Source organism: Vanessa tameamea, chromosome 25, assembly GCF_037043105.1.
Source record: "Vanessa tameamea isolate UH-Manoa-2023 chromosome 25, ilVanTame1 primary haplotype, whole genome shotgun sequence".
Taxonomy (NCBI): domain Eukaryota; kingdom Metazoa; phylum Arthropoda; class Insecta; order Lepidoptera; family Nymphalidae; genus Vanessa; species Vanessa tameamea.
The window spans coordinates 4,611,467-4,637,620 of NC_087333.1; the positions used below are offsets into that span (position 1 = coordinate 4,611,467).

General features: G+C 31.1%; 2 protein-coding genes across 2 annotated transcripts in view; one reads left to right on the plus strand and one right to left on the minus strand.

Annotated features, from left to right (window-relative positions):
* On the minus strand, window positions 1-25,733 carry LOC113403126 (facilitated trehalose transporter Tret1-like). Its single transcript, XM_026643579.2, has 7 exons — window positions 25,482-25,733; window positions 12,387-12,616; window positions 9,410-9,733; window positions 7,661-7,796; window positions 2,065-2,288; window positions 1,218-1,403; window positions 1-587 (listed from the first exon to the last, which is right to left on the minus strand). Exons 1-7 carry the CDS (start codon window positions 25,552-25,554, stop codon window positions 330-332), a joined length of 1,431 nt encoding a protein of 476 aa, XP_026499364.1. The 5' UTR covers window positions 25,555-25,733; the 3' UTR covers window positions 1-329.
* The window catches only part of LOC113403119 (dystrobrevin beta), a 170,224-nt gene that overhangs the window by 19,220 nt on the left and 124,850 nt on the right, over window positions 1-26,154 (plus strand). The gene's annotated exons all lie outside the window — the stretch shown is intronic.

A 26,154-nucleotide genomic window follows, 5' to 3' on the forward strand; every position in this document is an offset into this window, starting at 1 on the left:
CTCAGACGCATTCTCTCAGCCAGACGTAGATATAAATCTGAAGATATATTAACACATACTAACATTAAAAACTGATTAAAGCCAAGAAAGTTAACAGCACAGACAACAGAGCTATTAATATAGATAAAATATCGTTTAAACTTACAGCGTACATTAAGGATATCTTTTTATCTTTTAAAATAAAAATAATATTTAATTACTAGAACATATTTCTACTACGATGATGACTATACAACTCGCAACTTAATCGGCATTATTAATAAGCCTTTATCCAAAGCACATTGACAAGTTGCTTCAAAAGAAATCCGTTTCTAAATATTACAATCAGCTTAGAGCCTCGTGACGTCAGCTTCTGCGTCTTTTTCTTTCTTCCCGCCGAGTTCTGCATAAATCTCTTCTATAGATCGTCTCTTGGTTTCTGGAACGTAGAAGGCGATGTAGGCCGTGCTGACGAGACATACAGCGGCGAAGATCCAAAAAACTAGATATAATCCAACTTCTGCGGCCAAAGGTTGGAAGACTCGCAGCTGTACTGAGACTAGAGCACACGCGAATGCTATTACAATCGACGTGACCGTACCGCGGTACTGAAACAAATAACATTTATTATAGCTGATAAAATATACTGTGTTTCCATTGAAATAAATTTAAACAGCGGACATTTTATTGTAACTATATAGTCATATAACAAAATAGGTCAAAGGCTACCATAAAAAAAGAAACTCGATTGACAAATAGAGTAGAAATACGTCCTGAACTGTATTGTTTTTGCCTGTATATGCGTATAGTTCCCAATGTTCATGCAGAGAAACCGTGACATGTTTAATCATTTAAAAATGTATTGATATTATAAGCGTTAAGCGTATTATATGTTATAAATTCTTTGCATCGAGAAAACCGCTAACAACAAGTTTATGAAAAAGTTTTTTTGTTTAAAATAACTTTCAACTTATTTGCTTGTCTTCATTTGGGACAGAGATTATTTCCATTCCGATATCGTATCTTTCTGTATTCGTATATATATCGTATTCTTCTGAATAGTGTTCTCCTAAGCATATCCTGCATAATATCTAATATGATGCATAATTTGGATTTATAATGCTAGGTGGTGAAGGAAAGCATCGAAGGAAACTTGTGTATCGGAGGAAGTGTTGCCACTTTAATATCATAAAATAATATATATATATATATATAACTTAGTAACAATATAAACATACCTGGAAAGAAAACATCTCGGTCATTATAACGAAGGGCACGGGCTGCAGGCCAGCGGCGTCGCAGTAGATGCACAGACACAGCGCCAGTACCGGCAGCCACGCGTGCTCGCCGTTACTCATGGCGAACCACGCGCCCAGCGCCGCCAGCGCCACGCCGGACACCGCGCATGTCGTGCCCAGCAACGGCTATATGATGGGGTTAATCTTTTATAATGTTTTGTTTGTCTAATAAATGTGTTAATAAATTGTTAATAATAGGCTATTTGACAACGCGAAAAATAAAGTGTCAATTATTGTAATCAGTATATATTATGCGTTTAAAAATGTTTATTTACTAACGAAAGTTGAAAATAATAATTCTTTTTTTCAAAAATCCAAATAAAATATGCATTTTTTTAAACGTTTGTCACGTGACACAAAACGCTCCTGATTGGTCGGGCTTATGATGACGTCACTTGCTTGTTAACTTCGTTTGCCTACTGCATGTGGATTATATGTGCCATAGATTACAACAATACAGGCATGTGACGTCACCGACCCCACTGCACCGCCATATTGTCAAAGTAGAGTTTTCGCGCGCTATTTAAATATGGAATTTTTAATTTGATATTTTTCAATAAAAGAATTATAGACAACAACTTTTACTGGGTTCCTTAACCTCTACTAAATAATATAAAATGGTTTTTAAAAATTAGTCAAATAGCCTATTGCAACAGCCACAAATAACTGTCACATATTGAAATCGAACCCACCCCGGTGAAGATATATCTAACAATAATCGCTATATAAATTCTTGTAGGTAATTTAAGTAACTTCTGCGAAAAAAATATTTCAAAAAATATCGTACCTTCCGGCCGGTCCTTTCAACCAAACTAGACGCAGTGCAAGATCCGACGAGTTGAACTACTCCCAACACCATTGCTTGTTCATTAGCTGACAGAACCCAGCCGCCGCCGGCCTTACTGAAGATCAGCGAAGCAAAGTGTAGCACAGCCAGGCAACCGCACAATTCCCTCGCAAGCGTTATTGTTAAAGTTATTCGGAACGCACGGAATGTGCTGCGGTCAGACACTGGAAATAATGTATAATTATTTTTATTTATTTTGATACAAAAAAAATATTCGATGTGAAACAGCGGTTGGACAGCTGGCTGTAACACTAAATTTTTAAGTCGGCTGTAAAAGTTAATACAAATTGAATTATTCAGCCGTGGACAAATTTTGATCTATTTTCCACAATACAATTACGATTCAAATCCATTATATTATTCATATTACTCATTTGTGGTTTACATATCTACAGGTAATTATTTATAAAATAATTATAAATATTAGGTCCTTAAATATGAAATTAACGTTTTGTCGTACTGACCACCTTGATCTGAAATATCTCTTCTTTGGTTAAGAATTCCAAATTCAAATTTATAAATTCATTTAGCTGGCATATTTGAGTTTTGAAAACAGTCATTCATTTGATTTTTCCTCATTATTTTTTTCTTTGGTGTCGGTTATTATCGCACAATGGAAAACATGAAATATCGGTATATTTACGAGTACGTGATCTAACCGTGGCGCCAGTACCGCAGAAACAGCTCGAATGATTAATCAAATTTCGACCTTCAGAACCAACCCCGTGGACGGCCGGAGACATGGTTGTTTTAGAAAAGGGATCACCTATGAGATGGCAAAAGTGCATAGATAACAATGGTGCATACTTTGATTAATTAACTATTTTTACAAAAAAAAAAAAACTATATTATCTCCCCTCCTCCCGTATAAAAAGTCAATCTGATATGTAAGGACCTAATATTTAATATTTTCTTACTAAGCGTATTTCTCATTTTTGTTACTTAGAAGTTGCCCCCATGCGAAACCGGCTCGTATAAGATATTTTAGTTATGTAAACTTATCTCGTACAAGAGATCTTCAGGTCTCTAGCAAAGAGAAACAATCGTAAAAAGTATAAAGAAATAATGATAGGATATGAAGCTTTAGCCGAAAATGGGGAGTCAGGTTACTTGACGTCGAATGGTCGAAATACGGTAAAATTAACGCTATTCATAAATAAAAGTAATACACAATTTATTTTTATCTATACTACATATAATAAAATTAGTATCTGTTTGTAATATTAAAATAAGCACTGTTTACTAAATGCATATGTATGTATACACGGTACATAAACCAAAATAGCATCTTTTTAAACTTTTATCAGTTTGTCTGTCTGTTTGTTTGTTCGAGCTAATCTCTGGAACGGCTGGACCGATCTTTACGGGACTTTCGCTCGCAGATAACTGATGTAATAAGGAGTAACTTAGGTTACAACAGTAACTTTTTTGTTAAATTCAAACGCGCACGAAGTCGTGGGCGCAACTAGTTTATAAATAAAATTTGGAAGTTGTTTTTCAGAGATTTCGACCTCAGTTTAAAGATTATGATAATATCCTTCTGGCCGTTTTAGCCACGGCGGCCAATATTAACTTGGGATAATCATACACAGTCATAACACGAGAGTTTGCAAAGCTCGAGCGGTTTTTTTTTAAATTTCTCGCCTGAGAAACCCAATATCTGTTTTTATTAGGTATATGTCAAATCATTGAAAAGTACTAGAATGATCTGTGTCTAAATCTCATTGTCTGTGATTAGTTGTCCTATCTAAATGTAAAAATTCTAAAAAACTATTTGTTTTCAATTTAAACTTAAGAAATGTCTAAATAAACTTTCAAAAAAATTATATATGATTTTAGAAGACGAAGCCGCATTCCTGGCAAGTTTTACAAGATAACGGCATGATTAATCGAATCTTATTCGTTTTCAAATATTCGAAAGTTCACCTAATGGCTAATAGTTCATGTCTCAATCCCTGCCGACCCAACGTCTGGTAATAAAAATTATACAAGCTAAGGTACACATTACACACATAGGTTTATTTTAACTGGATGATAAATATTTCCATTTTAATTACTAAGAAAATATCTATTCTTTTTTTACAAGCAGCCGTCCACGGTTAAAATACCTCCCATTCCTCCCATAAAGAGATTTTATGCAAATTCCATTTTCATTCAATTCAATGATGCTACATGTTACGTTATAAAGTAGATCTTCGTCCGAAATTTCAGTTTTCTAGGCTCAATTTTGCTCGTTTGTTGTCAGTCATGATGACCGATGTCTTGACGTCATTACTATCGGTACTATTGATAGCACAAATGAAATCATGACGTATTTAGATACTGCCTACGACGCTACCCGCACACAATCACTTGAAGCTTCACTGCTAAATAATAGCAAATTAAACATAATATTGTTCAACAATCAACTAGGAACTTCAACTATTAACCTCTTTAATCCAACACTAATAATATTAAATATATAAGTATATTTTTTCTATTCGAGTATTTCGAGTTTTCGAAAACGGAACATAAAAATAACACTCAAGGACTTATGATATGTAAATTAATCTTTAGGCGTATTATAATTCCTATAGATTAATTTAATTACTATAAAGAAACAGTTACATCTTAACCTAGACAAAACGAAGCGGGCAATCGACAACACGTATTAATATCTAAATTTCGTTAATTCTAATATTTAAATGTCAACTCTGCCGCATTTTTGCTATGAACCCATTAAGAGATCCATTAACAAATATATCCGATTATCGAACCGTTACCAAAATAGGACGAACCGGCGCGACCGGTACACAGTTATGTTTGCCATCACCAAGGTAGACTTCCGAACCACTCAGACGCATAAACAGAATGTCAACGCAATGTCAATTCGATACTTGCTATGGGAAGTATTGTTTAGCTACCACTTGGAGTACCGTTACTCCTTACTTTGTAGCCACGGTCACTAACAACTCGACGCAACGGAAACAATATTAAAGTTATGGCCGAAAGGGTTATTTAACGAATTGTAAATACGCCTGCCTACACTTGTCGAGTCTAGGTTAAGGGTATTGGATAATATATACAGTTGTTACTTTGTGTACAGCTCTTAGGGTTTATGTACACTGCTGAAGTTATGACATTGAAGTATTGAATATAAATATTTGTTATGTAGCTTTTCGTTTTGAGCATTGAAATTATTTTGCCAACTTCACGAATAACGAGCATTTCGTTAAAAGTAAATGATTCGTGGAATATTCCATAAGTTAAATAGGTATACAGTAAAAGGATAATTTTATTTACAAATTTAAATAAAATAGTTTGTTTCGTCGTTTTTTTATCTTTTAATTTACATCAACCAAAAAAATATTGAAGAAAAAGGTAGAAGACTCATTAATAATTTAATTCATGAATGAAATCGATCGAAACGCAGCGCGGTTTAAAACTAGTAGGTATTTCGGGAACTGCAAGGGCATATTAGTTTAAAAAAGAACTTAAACTGTGCAATACTTAGTTTAACCACAAAATTTTTTTTAGCAGAAGCTTATTAGTTGTTTTTGTATAAACAGTACTTCTTCATATTTCAACGATTTAAAAATATCCTCTTAAATAATGTGCTCATATTTGATTCATTCCTACACGTACCTACAACTATTTCTTATCCTGACACTTTTTCCGAATTGCGTTTGCTTAATTTTTATGTATATTGGTTTATTATATGTTTCAGTTACACAACACAAAAAGGTTTACTCATTTAATATAGGTAACATTTTTTTTTTATAATTCACAATCTTTCAGTCAGTGTTGGTCAGTAAAAATATTTTTTTTATTAAATTTACTTAGACATCAATCGAATTTTGATTATGTAATAAATAAAGTTTCAGAGGATTGAAATATATATATATATATATTGTATTTGAATAGGTAGTTGTAAAATGTTAAATATTTTAACTTAATTTGGGGATCCGGTCGCCATTTTCGTCTGAAGGAAGTTCAAGACTTATAAAATTTCTAAATACATTTTTGATATTTTATTTCGCAATTATTCATTTATTTAAGTTTGTCATAATCTGATTCACGATAATATAATTATTTATGTATATAATGTTTAAATAAGTAAATATATTTAACGTTAAAACCAATAAAATATACACGTTTGAATTTTTATTGAATAATTAAATCTTTGTCTAAGCAGGCTTGGGTTTGCAAATCTTTCCATAAATGCTATAATTAAAAAAAACAAAACGCCGTTATACCCGCGTCAATATATAAAATATTCAAAAATGGTGATAGATATCGCGCCAACTCATTCGCACACTATTTGCATCTCAGTCGCACTCTTAGTTCGAGTAAAAAAAGTGTACGAACATAAGTCAATAAGATTTTATATTTATTCGATATAAACATTGAAGTAAAAGTATTGTAACGGTCTTTAAATGTTAACCCACTGCTGAGCTAAGTTCTGCTGTCCTTTTGAAAAGGTTTGCAACTTACTTTACAGCGCTGTTTTAATGCTGATTTGTATAATTGATAAATAATAAATATATTTTATTAGATAGGTTGTAAATATTTATATATATAAAGATTATATAATTAATTATTTATATATAGAAAGAATATATAAAGATTTTCAAAACATGCAGATTATTAAGGATGTATCCCTCAGCGAGCAGGAGCTGAATTACAAAAACTGAGCAAATGAAAATTCAGTAGTGCTTGCTGAAAAGAATGAAATACAATACTGCATGATCTTCTGCTAAAAATCACGTGTTCTAATCAACGGACCACCTCTCTTCAAACCTATACTTCTCTCTTTCTCTCACACGCATTCATCTCTGTTCAAATATACATCAAGTTTTATTGCGAGGGCATTATACTTAATTTATCTGACAAACTAAACTACGCCAAAAACAAAAACAAAATGAATCTCGATACATGGTCCTGTCCGACTTTGGTCACGGCAGCTAATTAAGCAGACTTTTAAACTGTGCAGGCTATTTACAGTGCACAAGTAAATGCATGAACACAAGTGGACTCTACTTCCTCAGTCTCCTAGTCTGGGACCGGACGGAACGTTCGCAAAGTGTTCAGGCGAACAAATCCCAATATATTTTTACCACATCAATCTCTCTGTATCAAAATCAAAATATTCTTTATTCAAATACGCTAATAAAATTACTTTTGACCCATAATGTTACATGAAAAGCTCGGGTTCGGAAAGTAGATTTTACCGAGAAGAACCGTCAAGATGCTCAGTACTTACATTGACTGTCTACGTCAATCTCAGTCTCGGTCATTACATAACGTATGTGGATAACTTACAATAATGTATTCGTTATAATGTATACAATTGTGATTCTTGCTCATACTAGTATATATTATTACCGCCATTTAATAATCGTTTCCCTATTGACACGCGTTATGCTAAAGTTTTATTAGTACAAAGTCCAGATAAAACTAGATCATATTCCATAAACGTCTATGAAAGAATATATGCATAGGATAAAAACGTCTTCGGCTTAATTTGAATTGTAGATATAAAGTTAATGTCACATACCTAATGTCTTTAACGTTGGAAAGAACTTTCTAGAATTACTCTGTTCCAGTTCCAAGAGTAATGTCTGTAATTCGCTGTCCACGACAGTATCAGTGGTCTGCCGGCAGCGCAACCAGGCCAAAACTGAGCGAGCTTCCTATAGAAAAATTATAATTTTTACAAAATTTTAGAACACAAAATTGAACGCAATTCACAAGAATATTTTTAAATATAGATTCTATTGATAAAAACAGCAAGAAACTCAGTATTAGTTAGTTAGTTGTCCTGTAATAACAATGACAGTAAATATGTATTACATAATTCTTTGATTATCGTGCGGAATACATTTATATATTCCGTATGATAATCAACGAATACTATTTAACTTTTTATCGTTTATTATAATATAATTATTCTTTGCTTATGAAATTCCTGATTTATATACAAAAATTAAAACTTAATAAAAACAGTAGATTAAATGTATTGGCACTATTTTTGTGGATTACATTGGCCATTTCAATGGGAGTTCATTGATAACATTATAGAAGTATATCTTGCATTATATCCGAAACTACAAGAGACCTATAATGACAGATTAAATGCCCGTGAAATGTCAGAGAGTTATATACGACATAGACTATAGCTGTCAATTAAATGTACACGCATCACAGTAGCGTCTAACGCATATAGTGAGTCAATTCACAGCATTTCACCAGCGAGATACGAAGTGATTTCTTACAGAATATCACTGCTAATTAAAATGGAATTGTTTGTGTTTAAGCGCTTCATTTTCTTCAAATTGGCAAACGTGCCATAACACCGCATTAACAAAACTGGTTTGCCAAGAGCAAACGACGAAAAGAAGAGGAATATGCCTTTAATTAAATAATAAAAACTTATATCTTAGTATTTATGATAAAATGCAAGGACTATTTGTGAGTGGGTATTTGGCGGGTGATCTTTTAATTATGTATATAAAGTGTTAATAAACAATTAAGAATAGAGATTTAGTGTTATAGTAACAGAAGTCAGGACTTGCAGTCGTTAATTTAAAAAAAAATGGTGTATACGTAATTAATGTACATATATATTTCAACTTATGAATACTAGATGGCGTTATGTGAAATTGTAGACAATTCTAAATCGCGATGGCAAGATTCGCTAATTGTTTGCATATAGCACTTTGGAAAAATTCGAATAAGGATGGTTACCAGTGGCACCTAGTATTTTTATTAGTAAAACATTAGTGTTGTAGAGCATCCTTAGGATCGGCTGAGCTAGTTGTTCAAATAGTGATGCCCTATTTATGCCTGATACAATAATATATAAACTTTTCATAATAATGTTAAGCAACGGTACGGTAAACTAAATATATTATTATTATATAAATTGTCTCTTTTTAATATTCCAGGTTGATAGACGAGCAAACTATCCACCTCATAAAGAGATGCGTAAACAAGGAAATCATTTTCAAAACCAATTGACAGACGTATTATGATATAAACAATTACAGGACGGAAAAAACGTCGATTAATTACAAGATGTATGCAGATACAAGATATACCATCGTAAAGCGAGACCAGGTGCTCGATTGAATTTTCATAAGACTGATTGTTGAGTCAGCTTCGTTGGAATTCACATGAGGTAAAATTCCGTACATGTGTAAAAATCATTTTTTTGTTTTCATATTTTTCGGGTTTATAGAATAATCCCTTTTATGTTATGTTTATAGTATAAATCAAAATATAATAAATAATAATACCAACTCACTTCAATTTTACCGCTTTTCAATAAGTACGACGGAGTCTCTGGCATCGTTGGGAAGACCAATAAATGTATCAGTGGTACCGCTAAACAAATCCACAAGGTCGCGTGGTAGCATAAATACTCTCCGATTATGTACACCAGGAGATTGCCCAAATTCTGTGATAAAACTACAAGACTCCCCAGTGTTCCTCTGATGCAATCATCACTGATCTCTTTTATATAGAGAGGGGTTACCACATATGAACCACTAACTCCAAGGCCGATGACAGCTCGAGCTGATATCAAAGCCCAGTTCTCAGTGGAATATAATTTTAACCCCCAGGCTACCTGAAAAAATAGATACATTAGATTGAGTTCGTAATATGCCGTTTAATAGTAAATTATGTGTGTATTCCATTGGAAGGAGGTGTTAAAATCTAAAGATGGGTTTCGTTCTATAAAATTATGAATTGAAAAAAGAAGTGTCGCTTTCGACTGAAAAAAATGTTAGATTTCATTTAAAACTAAGTCGCTTTTTTAGTATCTATGGAAACACCGATTCAAAAACTTTGTCGTATATTGTTTCCTAATTAGTTATCTATTAACATTTAAAGTGACCGTATTAAAAAAGACATCTTTATTTCTACAATAAATATAATGACCGATTGAAAATGTCGTTCGATTTATTTCTGTAATAAATCGCACGGCAAAAAATCTATACATTATTAGGAATCTGAGCGTTTATATTATGCTTGTAAACAAAATGCATATTTTATTATTATTATTCGATTATTCTTGTATTCAAATTATATTAATATCGGTTGCGGATGGCGATTATTCGTAAATATATATTTTGGGAACATAGCTAGGCATAGCATGTCCTTCTGATCACTGAATATTCAGGCTTCTAGATTTATCCACAACGACCTTACAAAGGTTGAAATTGTCCAAAAAAGGATGATAAAACTGTGCGAGAATTGGCGTGGTCTCTGCCGTGCCCACACATAAACAACATTTACATAGAATGGACATGAAATCACTGATCGAGATCTAAAGTAATTGATAATATCGATTATTCGTGAAACGTGTAAAATAATATCAACAAAGTTGATGTCGGAATTTTGGAAGTGAAATAAAAGTAGTTAAGTGAAATAGTGTTGTTTTATAATTATTATTTTTTGTAAATCTCATGATCTATTTAAATTTACTCCTTCTGCCGTTAAAATAGTCCACCACTAACTGGTATTACACGCACATAATATTACACTTAACATAGTTAGTGAGCCGTTTAATATCATAATGTAAATATAATTAAATCAATTATTGATATTTATCACTGATAAGCAAAGTGAAATACTGTTGTAAGTCGCAATATAAGTAGTTACCTTAAGCCAATATTAAAATACTTAACATTATTTTTACTTCGTTAGATTGTCAGAGAACTCAGATATAACAAGAATACCGTATAAAATAGAAGATTTATGGTTTATTTTAGAGATTTCTTGGAGTTGGTGAAAATTGGATACTTAAATATCTCCCTATCTATGTGTCTATGTACAAATTCTAGCAACACTTTTTGCAACTGTCAAAAATCAATGAAATATTGACAGAATTTTAATATAGTTATCTGTAACATGTCTATATGTAAGGGTATAACACAAGAATTGGTTTTGCATAATTTTAATATTTATATTCATATATAGAAAAGTTCTATAGCGAAATCACTGAGACGACATGTTTTCTTAATTTATTAATTTATTAATAATATATAAATTACTTAATTACGTGAAATTATCATAGGAATCGTTATTACAAAGGTTGGTTGAATAAAATCTTATTGGAAACATATATGTATGTATGTATGTGTAGAAGTAGTGTAGTTACTTAACATAACATAGTGCGGTCATTTAATTATTCCATAAGAGCTCGAAGTTAACAAATGTTGAGTTTATAAAAAATACGCCACGTCCGAAAGACATGGAGCTCAAAATCTTTTTAAATTTTAATAATCGTTTTAGGTATGAAATCATCATTTAATAATTAAAAACGACCTCCGTAGACGAGTAGCGTGTACACCGGTTTTCATGGGTACGCCACTCCGAGGTCCCGGGTTCGATTCCCGGCCGAGTCGATGTAGAAAAAGTTCATTACTTTTCTATGTTGTCTTGGGTCTGCGTGTTTGTAGTACCGTCGTTACTTCTGATTTTCCATAACACAAGTGCATTAGCTACTTATATTGGGATCAGAGTAATGTATGTGATGTTATCCAATATATATTTATTTATTTATAAAATATAAAATACATTAATATTGCGTAATTAGACAATTTATTAAAAAATATATACTTTAGACATATAATTTGGTTTGGACTTTGGACTTTTTAGGCTTTTTTTTTAAAGACGGGAATGTTCCACTCGAAACGAAACGTATGGTCACGTTATACACAACTACGTACGACAAACATCATATAATATTATATTGTGGATTTTATTGTAGTTTTTAAACAGGTACATGAAAACAATTATAGCTTTATTAATTATGGAAACAAGTACTATTAATCGCGACATTACTCGCGGAAAGTTCAATTAATATTTTTGTGCATGCTCAGAAGGGCACCCTTAATCCCTAAGACGTATAATTATGATATTTACTTTTCCTGGTTGACCTTCCATTGGATTCAATTGAAAATCAAAAATTTTATATAATCCGTTCTTAGTGCAGATCACGAAGTGTGCAATTGAAATTTGCAGGATCAATGACCAGTTGGTCAGAACATTGTATTTTCTATTTCTTAAGAAAATGTCCTGATTGAATATCAATGCATTGTAAAAACTACTGAGGTAGTTGAAATTTGTAGCATATGTTTAATTGATAACGTACGCATCTACTAAGAAACAAGTTTTAGAAATTTTAACTTTAAAGGAGAACAGTGGAAGGGATAACTTTGGATGAATCGGGACGAGCTACTAGCATAGTATATTTTTAATCCTAACTAACTTACAGCCATCGAAAATGATGTCAACATGAGCGCCTTTTTTCTTCCATAATTGTCCACTATAAACCCGAATAGAAATACCGCCGGTGTACCGACGAGGTAGGGGACGGACGCCATCCAAGATATTACATCGGGATGTACTGCTTCTGCTGCGGGTGAATCTTCTGACATGAGCCGTGCTCCCATTGGTGATAACCAACCGATCCCCATGCCATAAGAAAATACGGGCAGCACCACTGTGAACAATTGAATAAATGTGATTAATATAGTATAATTATTAATTATTCATCATTTTCTTCTATTCAGATTTCAATTCTTAATTTTGAACAGTATTTTTTATGAAGGGCAGTATAATCAGACTAAAATTTTTGAAGGGTGGTGAACTTTTTGATAGATGATAGATGATGATAAATTTGAATGAAATTATGAGAACTTTTTTGTCATTTTATTGCCTTTACTGGTGGACTGGACTGGAGTTTAGTTAATTTTTGGCTCAGACTATCGAAATAACGATTAAACATTTCTACAGTAGTTACCTCTGAATCTTCTATTTGTTTACGCAGAAAAGAAAACGTAGACAAAAATATAATGTACTCATATTAAGAGTTCACATCATCTTTTCGAGTCATGAATTGAAATTTAAATAAATTAAAGACGAAGAAAACTTCTCAACCAATAAAAATCCAAATTATTAACAATTACAGCCTGTAAATTACCCACTGTTGGGCTAAGGCCTCCTCTCCCTTTGAGGAGAAGGTTTGGAGCATATTCCACCACGCTGTTCCAATGCGGGTTGCTGGAATATGCTCCATTAACTAGAATAAAAAAAACAAATCTGATAAATGAATATTCACTAACAAAATAATTTACTCGGCTATAGTTATGTACATATATTAACAGATAATAAACACTACACACATGAACAGTTCCATAGTGGTATGTACTATGTACTGTTCGATCGACTTCTCTTATGTAATGTTTACAATTTATATCAACAATTTGTAGTATAATTAATTTCATTTGATGCAATCAAGTCGTTCATTCGATACTTATTACTTTGTAGGCAACGTCTAATGTAGGTTTTCCACGTGTTTAATTACAAATATTTCTTCATTTTGAAGGACAAGGTTCTATATATAGCAGATATACTTCACGTTATATAAGACACATCGGTGTGGGTGTTGTTTGGGGTTTTGGGTTCATAATCACTCGTCGATCATTCTTCCACAGTGTCACTGTGATACTTTATTCTGCTGTGTTTCTTATTCGAATGGTGAGTGAGCCAGGTTTTCATTGCTCAGGAGCTAACGGCTTAGGCGACTTTAGTGGCAGTAAAATTAGGAGGATGAGTAGAAATCTTCGTGTTATCGAAAATGCTTTTCCAATCATCCAAAATATAATTTAAATAATATAGATATAATAAATGTTTTACTTAATAAAATTAATTATTGTGTATCCATTTTCGATACTATGCAAAATTTCGTTAATGGGGCATTAATGTTGAGCTCGGCACTGTCTCAGGTCTAGTCTATTTATTTCGTCGATCCTATATTATACATATGTGTGAATGAAAAAATGTATTTTGTATAAAAACGAAGCGCGCCAGAAAACAAAAAAATCTATACATCTATATATCTTGAAAAATCTTGAGTATGCTATTACAGATGACGTATACATATAGCAGACATAATATAGGTGGGGATTTTTGCTCAACCTATATTACGACTGCTAAAAAACATTCAAGGTCCAAGTTCAAAAATATGAGTTTAATTGCATTCGCTCGTAAACTGCTAGAGTTATCATAAAAATAGGTCAGACAAAAATTGTAGATCAAGTAATTATAAACATTTTCTATGTTTCTTAAGTATCTATTGTAAGATTTGCTTTTGTTTCACTATAATATTCCATCTGTATTGTGTTTTATAACATCACTGTGAAAATATATCCAATTATTTTTACGCCCATCTTGACCACTAAAACACACATGCATACGTATTCGTACTATATGCGCTCTGAGCTGTATCGTATAAAATGAACTTTTATAATCAAGTCATTGTGTAATTGAAAATCAATTGGTTACAAGGGTCGTTCTCTGCAACTGTATCATTTTGTTTTTCTTGTTAATTCATGTAATAATCGAAGCTTCTAGACCAATGTCCACTTGCAACTAACCGTCACATGTTTACGCTTGTTTTAGTTGTTTCAGTATCGGAACCCCTGGATTTTATATGACGATTCGTGTTTGAAACTTTGGCAAGCACTCGTTTAATTTATATAGTCAGAATGAAAAATATATTTTTTTATTCAATATAGAACTGTACACTTGCTTATTGATTGTCAAAAATCTACCACCAGTTCAGAAATAACTCACAACACGACGACCTGAGAAGAACCAGCGAAACAAACTCAGAAAGATGAGAAAGATGTATTTATATTGTTCATTATGTACACTTTTGTTGGATTCCACTAATCTAAACTAAACTCGGTGCTGGTACAGCCTGGTGGAACAACCTCCAAAACAATTTTTTAGGAAGAATCATTTTTTTAACTTTGTTAAATGAATCGATTTCATCAACATTTTTTATTAATATTTTTTTCTATTAATTTACAAATTTGTAAAACAAAGTGATGTCAAATTATTTATAATACGAGGAATTCACCGTCTGTTCTAAGAAGAATTTGCGATAAATTGTTTCGTAATTACACCTACCAAGAAGGAGTACCTACATGTCATTCTTTACTTGTAGTAAGACGTATCTTGTTTTAAAAATATACGATTTGATTGATCGTTAGTATCGCTTAAGGCTTTATTTTATAAAAAAAAGTATTTTATAAATATATTACTGATGCAATTATTGTTATTGATACGTCATAATGTTTGCATGGAAACTTTTATGGTCCAACGTTCGCGTTTTATACTGCTTTTATTATAAGTATTAATATTTTAAAATAAAGAGCGTTTAAAAAATAAATCAATATGTTTTAAATCTTCCACAGAATGTCGCGCTAAAAAATATCAGGTAATAAATAAAACATTACAACGGACTGGTCGTTTCTCACCTCTAACATAAAAAAAAAAACACGCGAATGCTGATCAAAGAATAATTCTCAATAAAAGGCGGAGATTTAGCCCAACAGTGGGACATTTTACAGACTGTTAAATTATTTAACTTTTTAAAACACAAGTTTCTCAAATAATATTTAGGGTATTATAAACTCATTAAAGTCAACCTTCGAATAAAAAATTAAGTCCATTACTATTTTATATCCCTAATTAATGTATGACGTCAGTGTTAAGGGGGAAAAATTGAAACAGCACATTGGTACTTTTGAAAAATGAGGATTATAGCTTTTATTTTAAATCGCATTTCTAAAATGTACAATTTTGGCGCTTTAGCCGTTCTTCATTTCCACTAACGATGTCTTAAAAAATCGATGTATTTCAAAAAACAATTCACAATCGTATCCGTGACAAGTCTCTTTAATCGTCTGATGTCAAAATTGTCAAATATACAAATAAATAACGATTTAATTAAGTAACAAGGTACACGCACGCCTATAAAAAACTTGAACGAAATCACATCCAGTTTATACAATTAATTATGCTTATCTGTGTTTAACTGGCTTAGAGACAACTAAGTGATTATTAAAAAAAAATAATGAGAAAAGTAAAACGATGACTCAATTAGTAGTGATAAGTTTTATTTATAAATAGGCAAAGACAAAACAGTATAGAATCTATTCCTCCAACGTAAGTCAAACAATTTTTTTTTCTTTGAAATCTATAAACCAGCTAATTCCAACCATGATTAGGTAGGGTCGCTTCGAACTAAACGAAAACGAATATTAATATTATAATATATGTTTCTTGACACTGTGAATTTAAAAATGTAATGTACATTTTCTTATGAAATAAAACATTAAACTTATTATCAGGGAAGATTGACATGTCTAAACTATCTCCGAGTAGTCTAACGTAAGAATCTTTTGATAAACCTTTCTTAATCTAAGATTACAACCTTACTGACAATTTCCTATGCACTTAAATAACACTTAACAACAAAAGCGAGGAGTGAATAAACGGCGCTACATCAACCAAGACCTCATTATTGCACTTCATTAGGCATAATTGTAGTGAACGCAAGACTACCTTTATTAAAAAAAAAAAACTTAATATCGTAACTGATGGCTAATTCTACTTTACCGTTGTTGTTATCGAGACCGAACCGCAACTGGATTTTTGTAGAATAGAAAATCAATACAGAACACGATTCTGAAATGTCTGGAAGTGATAATTAAAACATTGTATGTATCTAATAATTAAAACATTTAAGGATGTATTTAAAATATATCTACTTGTCTAACGCTCGATAAATTTAGAATATATAATGGAGTTAATTACGTTGCATCGATTGGAAAAAAGAAAAAGGAACTTAGCCGATGATTTGAAAGACATATTTGAGAATAAAAGCCTCACTAAACACCGTTTTATTCGTACTGGAAGTTGACGAAATCGAACTAAAATGATAAAAAATATATGTATCGTAGTCAATGCACGGCCAATAAAGGATTTTCAGAAACTACATACATTTTTTCAGGAAATAAAATGCCACTGTTGCCGATGTCGTTATGGAGATATTCGTGATTAACTTTTGTACGTACGTACACCATATTGGACACGTAAATGCGGCAACGCAGCACTTGACAATATATTATATAGATATATACCGACGTAATATATGTTATCGTTGATGATAGATGCAGTCACATTTTCATTGAAGTATTTAAATTTAAATATCAAATTACGTATTAATTTGATTCAAAATCTTAAATGATTAATCAAAATGACATATTTTTTTCATTACAAATTTTAAAATGCGAACATAAATGATTGGGCATTGACATTAGATGTAAGGTGGATTTGACCTTACATACATCCTTAAAGTCGTTTAAACATTTCACAAGTGACATACGTAGTGAGTTCTTATAAGAACTACTGATGATTCCAATCTTGATTCTATTGAGATTCAAAGGTAATTAGTGGTGTCTTTTAGTATAAGATTTTATAATTTTAATTAGTTTTTTTATTTTTGTTTTTGTAATTTATTTGTTCTTTAATAAGCACAGTAGTATTTTTTGTCTGTTTCTTTACATTTTTTTTGTTTTTTGTCTTACATGATCAGTTAGCCTGTAAGAGTGATGTACATGGTAATATATTTTAAGACTGTATATATATGTAGAATTAGACACTTTGTATATCACGTTGACTTCCCAAATAAAGATTATTTTTAAGCACGTCAAAACTTCGTCGTTCGTTCACCCGCCGCCGAGTGTATTATAAACAAAACAATTGCACAGCTGATGTGTCCTAATGAGTTGGAACGCGTGTTATGTACGCGCAGATAAATAACATTGTTAGTGAGTAGCGAACACTGTTTATTAGTTTGTACGTCTTTGAAGCAACGGAACAACTAATCGATTTAATTTACTGTAAATCATTTTCTTCTATAAATCGAATCTTCATAGATTTCTATTGTTATTGGACTTTAGAAGATACGTTCATCTATTATTATTTTGTACATTATTCGTGTTACAAAATATATGTACTATACATTTATAGGTTTTAATAACGAAAGACTCCGTATTACAATTGAATACTTAATAAATATGTATTATTATTATTTGTGTAACTCATCAAAACAGCCTAGTCTAATTTATCTCTTTTTATGTCTTTATAAACAATGATTTTAATTTGTATAGTTTTAGCAAAATATTATTGTTATAATATTGTGTTATTGGCAAATATAACAATATTTTATTTTCAGAACCAATCTCAAGTTTTGGATATCTCTTAATCCGGCCTCTACTCATTCCGACGTACTGTCAAAGATTTAAAGGTACAATAGATATAATTATTACTACTTATTAACTAGCAAGACGTATTACTAACTATAATTACAGCGATTTAACTCGCAAATAAATCAAATATATATTTTTTTACTTATAAAACAATATCCGCAAGGTTGGTGAATGATTTTACTCTCCTACATAGTAACCGGAAATGTGTTATTTGTTATATTTGTGGAAATATTCACATTATCATGTTTATAAAGTAAAGCAAATACGTAAAAACACCAGTGAAATACCGCCGTATACTTAATACTTAAGTCTGTGTATTATGATTGATTCTACCTATACTATTTTCATCATGTAATCTTTGATCAACTTAAAGTAAAATGATAGAGCTTTTGAATGTTCTTACAAATAAATTAATTAAAATGTCAAAACAAGTATTAATAAAATATTAATATTAAGTCTATCAATCTAAATAATAAATACAGGACTTAAAGCAAGTATCCATTTTATCATGTACGCAGTTAGTCGTTTATGTAAACATTTAAATGGATGTTCTGAGTCTGGAAGGTGAAAATAGTATTTCATGATAATCACAACCCCGTTGTATAAGTAGACCTAGAATTAGAAGCTTTGAATTGCATCTATTTATTAAAATTAATGTTCGTTCTGTGACCGAAATTCAACCATAGACATTATTAATGAATTAAAGAAGATGCATACGAATGTACCGACTGTACTTTTTTTTTGTTAACTGTACCTAATGGTCGTTGCATACTACCAACCAAAAAAAGAAAAAGGGTAATTAAACAGAAAAAAAAAGTTATTGTTAACTGGTTTCTTTATATATTTATATATAAGATAATAAGTAATATTTTTTAAATTAATTATTTATGTTTGTTATTTGCTTGAAATAATTAAATAAATATTTTCAAAATTTAATATACTTATAAATTAGTTTCGGCCACAATTGTTTATGGCGAAGAACTTTTTCTAATTCTCTATGTAGTTTCTCCTGAATAGACCCATTTCGAGCCAATGTAGACCAATATATTTTTGTAACATTAGTATAGTTTTCATGTCGTATCGTAAGATATCTTGTTTTTTGTATAAACGACACAGTTCATAGTGCTAAAAGTATCGCCACGACCCAGTGACAAGGGTAAGAGCCAACCGGACTAACGATAAATGTGTCGTCACGACCCAGTGGGAACCGGCTCTAACTTCCGCCCGTATATATCTCGAATCAGAAATTATTCTTAACATCCTACGCACGAAGCTCGGACTATAAGTAATAAATAACAATCTCGTAGGTAACTAATATACCTTTGATAATTTACAAGTTTTAAAGCTTTACATATAACGGTTTATTAATTTTTAAACATATTTACTTAGAGAAAACATCTAATAAATCTTTGAAATTATTTAAATAATAGATACAAAATCAACTCCTCACTAATTTCTAACACTTATTCTTTAAAATACTGTGTACTTTACAAATAATTTAGTCTGAATTTGTATAGGACGTATACGTTTAGGACGAGGTGTTGCTTGATATTTTGACATTCCGATTTGTGTCAAGTTAATTTATATAAATATATTTTTACGGAAGTTTTCTTTTAATATATTCTCACTAACAATTAAAAACTGAGAAAATTTGCAGTATGTCTCCTCCATGCCTCGGATTGCACTGATCGTTTATCCTGTCTCTCTGTTTGGTTGGTTATTCTGAGTCCGTCAACCCAGAGGACAAAGAGGTATAGAGTGCACATGTATTTGCGTTTTGAATATACCCTCTTAGTTAGCTAATCTTTGAAATTGGCTACTATGATCGAATTTAGGATAATGTTATTAAAATTAATACAATTAATAGTCCTATAAAATGTGAATTTATAAAAAAAATAGTTTATAAAAATAGGCACACAAATATACTGACACAGATCGATGTAGCATTTTAATCAAATTATGTTGCGAATTATATATTTTAAACATATAGCGAATCCGTTAGTTTTATTATATATATAAATATGTATATTTTTATATTATTCCAGTTAGATAAATGACTTTAAAGATTATTTCAACGATTGTTTAACCGTTATAAATCCATTTTCACCTATTAAATGTGTTAATTATATTAATTAATTTAGATCGATTATACCGACGACGTATTTAGAGATAGAAAAAGTAGTCATTATGAAATTGAAGTTTGTTTAAGTCTATTGTTTTTGGGCGCGGTGACATTTAATTATTTTTTTTTATTACTTCAATGACGCAGGTGAAAGCTTAGACAGTCTAATAGATTTAATTATTATCTATTAGATTACGAATTAATTATTCGATCACGATTAATTTTGTATTTACTTTAAGAAAGTATATAAATAGAATAAATTTAAATGTAGCTATAAAGCTTTTTAAAATATTGTTTTTATTAAATAATTTTCTATTAAAATTTCAACTTGAATTGACGCCACGAAGCAATACAGCAGGAAACCTAGCCGTAAGTACTCTCTAAGAACCCAAATTGTATCTAACCCCAGAAGGGTTGTGTTACGTTATTTTGACACCTATATCCATTAAATCTTAAAGTCATTATAGTAAATATCGCATAGCAAATACTGTCATATCACGTTTGTCTTCTGCGGCGAGTTTCAATATTATTCTTACAATACAGCTCTAAGTGATGCAAAATGTTAAAAAAATAAAATTAAAAAAGACGATGCTTATCCTTTCTAACTCCATACATAAGAAAGAAACAGTAATATATATTTCTGGTAAATTAGTTAAGACATTAACATCATAATCAGAACCAAACATTACATAATTCACCAAGTCATTTCCCCTGTCGTTTCGCTTAAAATATTACGCGAGAACTCTGTCCGTTAATTCTATGTTTTGTGTCGGAAAAGCGAACTGACGTTGCATACCGCGCGTCATAATTATATATCATTGGTTTTTATCTTGTTTTTTGTTATGGCAAGAATTTAAATCTGTCGTTGTTCTAGTGGAAGGCTTATGAGGCTACATATCTCAAAGGCCACGGGTCAATGGCCGGGTCGGGTCATTACGAAAATATTCACTTTTCTGATAGAAATTCTCAGTAGGAATTAAGAAATTTGAAGTGTTTGTCGCGCCTCGGGACGCATGTAAATCTTTTTGTGCTGCGCCTGACCTTCACCCCGATTGGATTTGGAGAGTGAACCTGTGGGAAGATTTTGAACATCGTGACAGAAAAACACTATTGACTATATTTAAATGGAAATCTGACACAATCTCCCATCCCCCTTTTAAATTATTAGGGCTTAATATTTACATAAAGGTAGCGTATCGTAACTCAAGGGCTCATTATCTCTACCAAAAAATGTTATATAATCGGTTCAACGACTTAGCCTTGAAATCAACAACTGAATACATTATCATAATATATGTCGCTATTAATATGTCTGGTATAGAATTATAACTTTGATTGTTTTTAAATTAAATACAGATTTATCTCTCTCTGTCTTCATTGATTTGACATTTGAAAGAAGAAGATAGCAAACAAAATATAGGTGTCGTGGTACACACGGTTGGAACCAAGTCGCTTTCGCATTTATTAAAAAACGGACACAATGAAATTAATAAACAAAATTTGAGTATAATTAAATTAAATTTACAAAATTAAATTTACAAAATTAAAATAATAAAAAAAATAAGTTTATGAGTATGTATAATAAACAATCGAATAAAATAGAAAGAAATGAGAGAAAGAGAAAGAGGGGGAAAGTTTGCTTGGAGGGGACGATTTCTGCTGATATCTAGAACACACAAGCCATTAATACTGCACGTTACTTTGCAGGGTAGCGTGCTCATTAAAAGCATGTTCATTGCGAGTTCTTTGAGAGCTTGTGTTGGTTAAAGCTATAAAGAAGCACGCTTCTTTCTAGCGCGTCTGAGACAAGTTCACAAAGTCATTAAATTAAATTTATTTCGATCGTACCGTTTAATTTAAATAACTATAATATGATATTAAATAAAGAGGAACTTTTTAAAATGATTTATTATTTATAAACAATATGGTACAATGTATTACATTTAAAATATATTTATGATATCACAAAAAAATAAAGACCTTCGATTAAGTAGCATGCTTTTTTACAATCAATGTATTCGTATACACATGCTAATTTGTCGGATACTAAGAAACATACGCTCGACACTAGCGTGCTTTTGTGCAACAACATAGCTTTAATATTCTATGGTTTATGGTGAATCATATATTACTATGTAAATCTCATTCAAATACATTCAATATTACTGGTAATGGTGGTTGAAAAATATTAGTATATATGTATATATAGGAATATATTTAATATATCTTCTATACATATAATAAAATTGGAGAATCTGTTTGTAATATTTAAATAACCGCTTTTTACTAAATATGTATACACGGTACATATAACAATATCCTTTTTAATTTTTATTTGTCTGTCTGTTTATTCCGGCTAATCTCTGGAACGAGTGTGCCAATTTTGACGGGACTTTCACTAACATATAGCTCATGTAATAAGGAGTAACTATATAAGGCTACAAAAATAACTTTTTTGTTAAATTCATACGCGCACAAAGTCGCGGGCACAGCTAGTATCAAATATAATTACATAATCTAAAGGTATATAGAGTTTTAATTTATTGTATATTGAAGAAAATAATTATATCAAAGCGAGATTGTGAAGATACGAAATAATAAATAAAATATACCTACCGATATTTATGTATTTTATAAGGTCAAAATCGAAATTTTCTTCATTCAAGTAGCCTCATTAAATCACGTTTGAATTGGAATTTCGTAGCGTTGAATTAAATATAGAGCTACCAACGGTTAAATTGATTCTACCGAGAAGAACCGGCAAGAAATTCAGTAGTTACTACTTTTCATCATTTTAATTACGGACGTTACGGACATTGCGGAGTATGTCAGTAAAATACAGTTAAATTTTTATATATCCCGGCTATAAATCAATTGAATACTAAATCCACGCTTTTTATCCTGGCTATTTCTATTCATATTCAATATATGTAATTTAATTAGATTGACAAAAAAAAGACCCGCTGAGTTTCTTTCGCCGGTTCTTCTCCTATCAGGATGTTTCATTTTCCGAACCGGTGGTAGTGTTTAATTTAACTATCAATAAGTAAGTGTAATGCTTCTATATTGAATAACGGAATTTGAGTTTGAGTTTTGAGTTTTATGTTTGATATAATATTGTATTGAGTAATATGTCTTATTAGTAATTTTTTTGACATGAGCTTTATTTTTTTTTAATAGGCAAACGTAAAAATAACTGTCAATATGTCACTATCACAAAATGTGGGTAAAATTTCACTCAATCGGTTGAAGAGACTAATTTAAAAATCAATTGCAAGACACATACTAATATGTGGAGTTGATTTAAAAACTTTCAAAAAGTGCATTATATAGTCATGATGGCCCAGTGGTTACAACATGTGAATCTTAACCGATGATTCTAAGTTCGAATCCGGGACAAGCACCACTGAAGCTATGTGCTTAATTTGTATTTATAATGCATCTCGTCTTCGGCGGCGAAGAAAAACATTAAGAGGAAACCTGTACGTGGTGGTTGAGAATCTGCCACGTGCATCCAACCCGTATTGGAGCACCGTGGTGGAGCTCCAAAAATAACCTTCTCCTCAAATGGGAGAGGAGGCCTTTGCCCAGCAGTGGGACGTTAACAGTTTGTTACTTTACTTTTGTGAAGAATACTATTTACAAGTCCTGGTTTCGCAAAAATCTAGCGATCATCTAGTGATTTTCATCATTTTCATTATAAAAAAATATTAAATTAAAACTGTGTGTGTGTTAAAAGGTAAAAAATAAGGATTACATGTTATTTGTAATGCAATAACTATTTTTTAATTTGATGATCTGAAAATAAAAGAAAAAACTTTAATTAAAATCGGTTAAGCCGTGTAGAAAAAGAAGAAAAGAAACAGACGAACACCGGAATTATATATATAAAAATAATAATCTCAATTTCCACAGCACGGGATTCACCATATCTCGAGACTGCACAAACTACCACGCGTGCCAGTTGACTAATGAAGAAATTAAAAAAAAAAATTAGAAAAAAAATCATGCGTATTTTTGAGAAAGCAGATAAGGAATATAAATATAATATTAAATTTAGAAAACTGTAATTGCGTTTTTCTTTTAATGAAAATCCTTGTATTAAACATTTTAGTGGCTATAAAATAAAGCCAAGACATTCGAGTAAGTCGACTATAAACCTTAATCGTGTATATCATCAGAGTAAGCAAACCAAGCTTTCGTTCAATATTCATTTGTTAAATTTATCACATGCTCAGTGCTGGAGATAAACATCAGATATGGATATACAACCAGTCGTTCAACCGACACAGAAGTCGTTCCAAAACTACTCTTTAGGAGGAAAAGATCATCCTTATGTTACACTTAACTAAAAAATTACTTAGCCAGTACTTATCGTCCCTGGATATTATGGAATAAAACTCATTCCAGTATATGCAGAGCGTTAAGTAGAATGTATTAACATAAAAAAAAAAAAATATATGTAACTAACTCGCTGCGGTTTATAGTTCACACGTTTTAAATTTAGAGTTTAGACTATTGAAGTGATATATGTTCTTGTATTATAAAAGAAAAAAACACAACTGATATCGTCTACAAAATTTAATCATGCAATACATTGCAACTCCGCAATATTTAAAAGTAACGAACATGAAAATATACTTTTCTTAAGAAACGATGCGTTTTATAAATGTTATTTTAATCGCAAGCTTAAACAGTTCGTGGCTAACACAAAGTTATTACATTTCCAGAAAACGTTTATATCTAAATCAGCGCTTAAAAGCTCAAAGCCCTCAGCTTTCTTATGAAGCTGTAATCGTCGTGACAGAGCTTAATAACATCAGGGTCATTATGAGCAGATGAAGGCATACTAGACAAGATATTTCTAAGAAACACAAGAAAGGTATTTTTTATATAAAAGCTCACCAATTTATATTCTTTTAAAATAAATTAACTCATGTCGAAAATTAACATTTTTATGTTTTTTTATGTCATCTTATTTTCGACCAGTCCTAGATCGGAAAGAAGATCGGTTTTTCGAGAATAATAAAATGTTCATTGGTTTTTTTTTAATTTAAAATATTTTTATAAAAATCATGTGTAGCTATAATAAGACTTAATTTAAAAAAAAAAAAACTTACTCAAAACTGCCACCATTACTTGGTTAATTTTGCTTCCTTCGGAACAATATTTTTTCACTGTATATTTTAACATTTTTATTTATTTTTTATCACAGCCAAAATATATAAAACTCACGAGTTACTTATAAATAAAAAAAAAATAGTTTTGTTATAATCTGTTTTAAAATTATGCGGGAACGCGCGCCTTGTCCCGTGTTCTTATTTCAAATGAGCATACCATGGTTGGACCATGTATCCGAATGAACATAATCGTATAGGTCCATTTACGTTACGGTCACATCTGCGACGACAGCGCGAAATTATATTAATTCATTTCATTAGATACACAGATATTACTGCAGCTTTGTTACTATAACATCAATACATATATTTGACTAATTTATTATTGACTATTTAAAATTGTTCGAAATATTTTGATTTTTGAATTAAGCCCAAATTTTGTCCTATGCAAATGGTTGACTCGTATGAATAATTATAGTAAAATAATGAATTAACAACATTGTCAATATTTTTTTATACATTTTATAAAAGTCAAATATAACTATTTAAGTATACATGAAGCAAGAATTCGATTATATAATAACTAATGACTTCTTAGACAAACCTCCATGGGAAATAGATGATCGCCCCTAGTCATCTTCAAATATATATTTTTTAAATAATAAACACAATA

Excerpts from the sequence above, each read along its gene's own strand:
- LOC113403126 (XM_026643579.2), bottom strand. The coding sequence starts at position 25,554 with ATGTTAAAATATACAGTGAAAAAATATTGTTCCGAAGGAAGCAAAATT. Across the intron at positions 12,617-25,481 it reads AGTAATGGTGGCAGTTTTGA|TGGTGCTGCCCGTATTTTCT; the intron begins GTAAGTTTTTTT and ends AATTGTTCACAG. Across the intron at positions 1,404-2,064 it reads TTGAAAGGACCGGCCGGAAG|CCGTTGCTGGGCACGACATG; the intron begins GTACGATATTTT and ends CCCATCATATAG.